The sequence below is a fragment of the Pollachius pollachius genome (assembly GCF_949987615.1).
Source record: "Pollachius pollachius genome assembly, chromosome: 2".
NCBI classification, from domain to species: domain Eukaryota; kingdom Metazoa; phylum Chordata; class Actinopteri; order Gadiformes; family Gadidae; genus Pollachius; species Pollachius pollachius.
In genome coordinates this window covers 38,054,281-38,061,780 of record NC_136935.1, presented here as the reverse complement: position 1 = coordinate 38,061,780, position 7,500 = coordinate 38,054,281, and the positions used below count along the sequence as shown (strand labels likewise).

The window sequence follows — 7,500 nt, the reverse complement described above, 5'->3', positions numbered from 1 at the left end:
AACGTAGAGCTGTGATACTGTATGAGTGGTCAAACGTAGAGCTGTGCCACTGTATGAACAGTCAAACAGTAGTGCAGGTATTGTTGGTTCTGATGGAGATTTTCTGCTCTTCTCTGTCCAGACGCCTCAACAGGAACCGTCTGAGCCAGCTGCCGGAGCTCCTCTTTCAGAAAAACGAGCTTCTCTCCCGGCTGTGAGTATCTCCACGTCTCGTCCCACACCACGTAGCACCAAACCCCTCTTCCCCGTACCCCGGCTCCCCACACGTTGACAAGGTTTCCATGGTACCGACCACAGGGGCCAGGGACGCTGTGCGGCTCGTGAACCCGTCATTGGGTCGGAAAAGCCTACCACTGGCTCCTCACACACACATCGTTGTGATGTGGTATCAATGTCCCAGTGATGGTGTGCACATTACGCCACATCAAGGGACTAGTAGTAGGTAACTAAGTGATGAGAAGTGTGCGTTTCGGTGTGTGTGAATGTGCGTGTGTGTGTGTGCGTGTGTGTGTGCGTGTGTGTGTGTGTGTCTGTGTGTGTGTGTGTGTGTCTGCGTGTGTGTGTGTGTGTGTGTGTGTGTGTGTGTGTGTGTGTGTGTATGTGGAAGGAGTGATATGCAATATTTCTACATGGTAACAGATACACTCCAGCAGTCACAGAGAGAGAGAGAGAGAGAGAGAGAGAGAGAGAGAGAGAGAGAGAGAGAGAGAGAGGCAGAGGCATATGAGGAGGGTGGAGAGAGACAAAGAGAGATGTTTGGGGAATGGAAAATAGAGAGAGGGAATGGGGGAGTAAATGCAAAAATGCTTCTTTAATTAACAGTTCTCTGATTGATCCCCCAATGGCAAGGTGTGTGTGTGAAATGTCTGTGTTTGTGTGCCAGTTTTGTGTGTGCGTGTGTGTGTTTGTGTGGCAGGTGTGTCTGTGTGAGTATGTGGGGGTGTGTGGGTGTGTGTTAGCATGGATCAGGGTAAATGAAACAGACATGAACACACGTTTACTCTATCTCTCTCTCTGTAGGGGGCCATCATCTAAACAAACACACAACTAATTACTGCTACAAGAAGCAGCTGACAAGTGTGTGTATGTGCGTGTGTATGTGCGTGTGTGTATGTGTGTGTGTGTTAGAGAGAGAGTGAGTGTGTGTGTTTATCTTCGTCTTTCTAGGTTTTTCTTTATTTGCCAGTTGAAAACGTCCACCGAGGAGCGTCCAGATGGACTCTGAATTAACAACAACACAAACACAGACACACACACGCACACACATACACACGCACACACACACACACACACACATATTCCCATACACCCATCAACACACTCACACACATCAAAAATCAATATTGCTGTCGCGTTCGCTGCCTAGTATCGAAAACATCTTATTCAAGGCTTTGAAACATATTTATGTTTATATTTATGTATATATCTATTTATATACCTATACATATATGGATATATATACTGTATATGAGGGTGATCAACTCCCTAACCTGCTGCAGCCTAAGTTGAGCAGCCCTTAATCACAGATCCAGACTTACAGGGTTACACAGGCCATATTCTACAACACCCCTAGCCTTAAGCCCTCTGAACAGCCAGGAAAATCTCCGTTGATCATCAAGAAAGAACCCTTGAGAAGCAGCCATATAGGCAGACATATAATGGAAGCAAACAGACCTCACTAGACAGGCAGAGTGGTGGTGCTTATTAGAACAACAGAGTGGTGATCCCCACTAGAGAGACAGAGGGTTGGTCCTCACTAGACAGAGTGGTGGTCCTCACTAGACAGACAGAGGGGTGGTCCTTACTAGAGAGACAGAGGGGTGGTCCTCACTAGGCAGAGTGGTGGTCCTCACTAGACAGAGTGGTAGTCCTCACTAGACAGAGTGGTGGTCCTCACTAGAGAGACAGAGTGGTGGTCCTCACTAGAGAGACAGAGTGGTGGTCCTCACTAGAGAGACAGAGTGGTGGTCCTCACTAGGCAGAGTGGTGGTCCTCACTAGAGAGACAGAGTGGTGGTCCTCACTAGACAGACAGAGTGGTGATCCTCACTAAAGAGACAGAGTGGTGGTCCTCACTAGAGAGACAGGGTGGTGGTCCTCACTAGACAGACAGAGTGGTGGTCCTCACTAAAGAGACAGAGTGGTGGTCCTCACTAGAGAGACAGGGTGGTGGTGCTCACTAGACAGAGTGGTGGTCCTCACTAGAGAGACAGAGTGGTGGTCCTCACTAGACAGACAGAGTGGTGGTCCTCACTAGGCAGAGTGGTGGTCCTCACTAGACAGAGTGGTGGTCCTCACTAGAGAGACAGAGTGGTGATCCTCACTAGACAGAGTGGTGGTCCTCACTAGACAGAGGGGTGGTCCTCACTAGAGACACAGGGTGGTGGTCCTCACTAGACAGAGTGGTGGTCCTCACTAGAGAGACAGAGTGGCGGTCTTCACTAGACAGACAGAGTGGTGGTCCTCACTAGGCAGAGTGGTGGTCCTCACTAGAGAGAGAGAGTGGTGGTCTTCACTAGACAGAGTGGTGGTCCTCACTAGACAGAGTGGTGGTCCTCACTAGAGAAACAGGGTGGTGGTCCTCACTAGACAGACAGAGTGGTGGTCCTCATTAAGCAGGCAGGCCTAGAGGGAGGCCCTGGCAGTGCTTTAGTGCGTAGCTAATTAACAGTATAAGGTCATTAGAGAGCGCTGTGCCTGGCTAGCAGCTGTCTCGCTACGCTCAGTTAAACACTAAGCAGGGTGTGACCTCTGCGTTTAGTGGCTTCGTTTACAAAGTCGGTGCTGCTGCACACATCAACGCTAGTGTGTGTTTGTATTTGTGTGTGAGTGTGCGTGCATGCGTGTGTGTGTGTGTATGCGTGTGTGGTTGTGTTCGTGTGTGTGTTTGTGTGTGTGTGTGTGTATGTGTTTGTTTGTGATATTAGCATACAGGTGATGGTGACTGTGTGTTGGTGAATGTGGTATACAAGGCCACCAAAGACCTACTTAGCATGCTCAATACTCAACTGCAAACAACTGCAGTGGAATGCTGTGTGTGTGTGTGTGTGTGTGTGTGTGTGTGTGTGTGTGTGTGTGTGTGTGTGTGTGTGTGTGTGTGTGTGTGTGTGTGTGTGTGTGAGAGCGTAGGGGAGCAATAATGAAGGAGTAGAAGGGGGTCATGAGGCCATGGGGAAGATGGGGTAGAGAGAGAGAGAGAGAGAGAGAGAGAGAGAGAGAGAGAGAGAGAGAGAGAGAGAGAGAGAGAGAGAGAGAGGGAGAGAGAGGAGAGAGAGAGAGAGGAGAGAGAGAGGGAGAGAGACAAAGAGAGAGGGAGAGAGAGGAGAGAGAGACAGAGAGAGAGAGAGAGATTGCCAACAGACACACAATGATATACAGAAGGAATGTGTTTGTGTGAGTGTGTGTGTGTAAGAAAGAGAGAGGGAGATAAATGCAGAGAGACAGAGTGAGAGAGTCAGTTGTCATAGAGTTTGCCCTCAAGGTAGACTGGGTTTGACCCGGTTTCCATGGTAATGACCTTCCAAAAAGCCACCAGGTCACAGATCTTCCCATGCTCGGTGTGTGCTTATGATATGTATACTATGTGTCACACACACACACACAAGCACACACACACACACACACACACACACACACACACACACACACACACACACACACACACACACACACACACACACACACACACACACACACACACACACACACACACACACACACACACACACAAAGGCACAAGCACATTGCAGAGTAAACTTTAGGAAAGAGATTGTTGAGGAAAAGCCTGTCCTTTTCACACCTTTCCCCCTCCTCTCCCCTCCTCTTGAATCTCCACCAGTGTCCACTGAGAGCAAATGGAGAGAGAGAGAGAGAGAGAGAGAGAGAGAGAGAGAGAGAGATGAGAGAGAGAGAGAGAGAGAGAGATGGACAAGGCAAATATTACGGGACCATTCTCTGTCTTAACATCCCCCCCCCCCCTACACACACACACACAAACTAACACACACACATCACACTGGTCCAGCTGTGACCATCTCATCAGTAAACATCATCATATCCAGCAGCTTGGTGTCATGGCAACCGATATCTTGACAACCAATGGCAGAGGAATCTTTAATTTGGTGTGTGTGTGTGTGTGTTTAGGTATGTGGTTAATATTTGTACTTACAGTCTGGGACAGTGCTGACAATACATTAACATATCAAACATTTGGACAAGAACAAACACATTTACTCTCTCTCACTCTCCTCCTCTCCCTATCTCTCTCTCTTTGATGAAATGGAGCATATAAACTTTAGTGTCATCTCATATCTTAGCTTTCCTTTCTCCCACTTTTTCTTTTCTCTTATGCGATACTAAGAAATGATTTATTTCTTACTTTCTTATTGATTCTCAATTAACATACCAATCACCTCTCTATTGATTCTCGATCTACCTCCACCTATCTCTATTTCATCTGTGTTGGTTCAATAAGCAGGTACTGCTTTGTTTGTTTATCTGGTTGTAGGCTAGCTTTCATTAGCTTCGCTTGCCTAAGGGCGGTATTAGCTTAGGACGTAGAGCAGATCATCTGGTTCGATCCCAGACTCCTCCTAGCTAAGTGTTGAGGTGTCACTGAGCAGGACACCTAAACCTAGCTGCTCCAGACTAGCTGGACGTTGGCCTCGATGTCTGTGTACAAATGGCTACCTGTGATTGGCTACAGGTTAGAAGAGCGCTATATATAGGCTTTCTAAACTCCATTTCGCAATAAGCTGCTCAGTAGCCAGGGTTGTGGGAAGCTAGAGGAGGCTAGCTGACGGTTTCCATGGGGATAGTCTGTCTTCTCGACTGACCTGCTTCCGGTTCGTCTGGTCCGGACTTTAATGTTCTGTTGCCCTCCAGGGCATCGCAGGGAGGAGGTCCATACACACACACACACACACACACACACACACACACACACACACACACACACACACACACACACACACACACGTAGTGATGGGACATGCATGTGTATGCAATAACATATTAACAAAGTAACAAATAAACAAAATTATCCTTGAACTCATATAGGGTGAAATACTCTCTCTTATTTACTACTCCACTGGATGCAATTATTGCGTTTACAATGATCAAGGTTTCTCTGTCTCTCTCTCCCTGTGTATCTGTATGTCTCTCACCCCCTCTCAGAGACCTCAGTGATAACAGCATCCAGGCTGTTCCCAGGAGGGCTTTCAGGGGATCCACAGACCTGAAGAACCTGTGAGGACACCCAGTGCATACCCACCTGCACACACACACACACACACACACGCACACACACACATGCACACATACTAGACACACATGCACACACAGGTGCACACATACAACACACACATGCACACACAGATGCATGCATAGTATCCTATACCGAAGGGCTAACAATGTCTACACCTCTATTGAGCTTAAGGGGGCAGCATACTTCCCAATATGGTTAACCCTGCATTTTATTTCTTTCAGGGGTGTTATTTTGCCACCAGGTGTGAGGTTGATTAGGATGACAGCTGGCAATGGCTAATCACACGCAGTCCTGGTGGCATAATTTAGACCTTGCTGGACTCAATTTCTTAGTATGCTTTTGCCTGCTTTTATGTGGTCATAGTGGAGACCAAGTGTAAAAAAGATCATATTTCCTTTTAAAACTTTAGAATCGATAAATTATGCATTGAATAGAGACTGTGTAGACCAGGGCTGTGTTTTTTAGAGCCAGTGTATACATAGAAAGATTAGGCTATGAATAATTATGATAATATGAGTGCCTCTATGATGAGATGTGTGTTTAACCAGTGACCCACATGTGTTCTCAGCCAGCTGGATAAGAACCAGATCGTGTGCATAGAGGAGGGAGCCTTCCGGGCCCTGCGTTCCCTGGAGGTCCTGTGAGTAAATGAAGTGTTATCTTAGAAAGGTTTATCATTACACATTATGTTCTGTGATGTTATGAAGTTAGTTTATAGCAGTAAACATCATGTTGTGTTATGATATGAAGTTGTTATATTATTACACATTATGCTGTGTGATGTTATGAAGTTAGTTTATATCAGTAAACATTATGTTGTGTTATTTTATGAAGTTGTTTTTTTAATACACTTTATGTTGTGTTATGTTATGAAGTTGTTATATCAATTCACGTTATGTTGTGTTGTGTTATAGGTTATGTTATATCAGTTCATTTTGTGTTGTGTTTTGTTATTATCTCTCTCTCTCTCTCTCTCTCTCTCTCTCTCTCTCTCTCTCTCTCTCTCTCTCTCTCTCTCCAGGACATTGAACAACAACAACATCAGCAGCATCCCTGTCTCCAGTTTCAACCACATGCCCAAACTGAGAACCTTGTAGGAACATACTCACACACACACACACACACACACACACACACACACACACACACACACACACACACACACACACACACACACACACACACACACACAGACACAGACACACACACACACACACACACACACACTAAAAGGCTAGGACATTAAGTTAATGTTCGTCTTGTATAAGACAATATCTCTTTAATTCTGTGGTGAGCATAAACAACAAAGTATGAGTTACAGCAGTATTTTACAAACATGACCAGTGCAGGGCGGTCTCATTCTGTCCTCTAAGTCAAGTCTTTGTGGGTCTCTCCTCCCCTGTGTCTCTTCTCCTCTTTGTCTCACCCCTCTCCTCCATGTGTCTTCCCTCTCTGTATGTCTCCTCCCTGTGTCTTGTCCCTCTACCCACCGTGTATCTCCTCCCTGGGTCTCTCCCTTCTCCTCCCTCTCCCCAACGTGTCTCTCCTCCCTGGTGTATCTCGTCTCTCCTTCCTGTGTCGTCTCTCCTTCCTGTGTCGCCCCTCCCCTGTGTCTCGTCGCTCTCCTTCCCTTCCTTGTGTCTCTCCCAGCCGTCTCCACTCCAACACGCTGCGGTGTGACTGCCACCTGGCCTGGCTTGCCCCCTGGCTGAGACAGCGGCCCTCCCTGGGTCTCTACACGCAGTGCACTTCCCCTCCCAACCTGCGGGGGCTCAACCTCGCCGAGCTCAACAAGAAAGACCTGGCCTGCACAGGTGTGGTCCACACTCGCTTGCTCAGTCAATTTTATTTTAAATTGATTTGCTTTATTGGCAAAACGACAACAATGCATTTCATTATTCACCAAGAAGAAAGTACGAAGAAATAATCAAACTGTACAAACAAGACAGAGTTGATGCACACTTTGTGGTGTTTTCTTTTCTATAAAACATACATAGTTGTAACTGACACTAAAAGACTAGAACTTGAGCTCTTGTGTGTCCTGGTGTGTGTGTGTGTGTGTGTGTGTGTGTGTGTGTGTGTGTGTGTGTGTGTGTGTGTGTGTGTGTCCCTGTGTGTGTGTGTGTGTGTGTGTGTGTCCCTGTGTGTGTGCTTGTGCATGTGTGTATGTGTCCCTGTATGGTTGTGCATGTGTACGTATGTGTGTGTGTATGTGCATTTGTGTGTGTATAGGTC

At 46.8% G+C, this 7,500-nt stretch overlaps 1 protein-coding gene across 1 annotated transcript in view; it reads left to right on the top strand.

Moving 5' to 3' along the window:
- Positions 1-7,500, top strand: part of slit1b (slit homolog 1b) — a gene marked incomplete at both ends in the record, with an annotated part of 42,299 nt that overhangs the window by 8,485 nt on the left and 26,314 nt on the right. Inside the window, 6 exons of the mRNA XM_079730941.1 lie at positions 122-193; positions 5,175-5,246; positions 5,834-5,905; positions 6,287-6,358; positions 6,916-7,079; positions 7,498-7,500. The exon at positions 7,498-7,500 is cut by the window's right edge and continues 145 nt beyond it. Of these exons, the coding sequence (XP_079587067.1) occupies positions 122-193; positions 5,175-5,246; positions 5,834-5,905; positions 6,287-6,358; positions 6,916-7,079; positions 7,498-7,500 (455 nt within the window). The remainder of the gene's footprint in view (positions 1-121; positions 194-5,174; positions 5,247-5,833; positions 5,906-6,286; positions 6,359-6,915; positions 7,080-7,497) is intronic.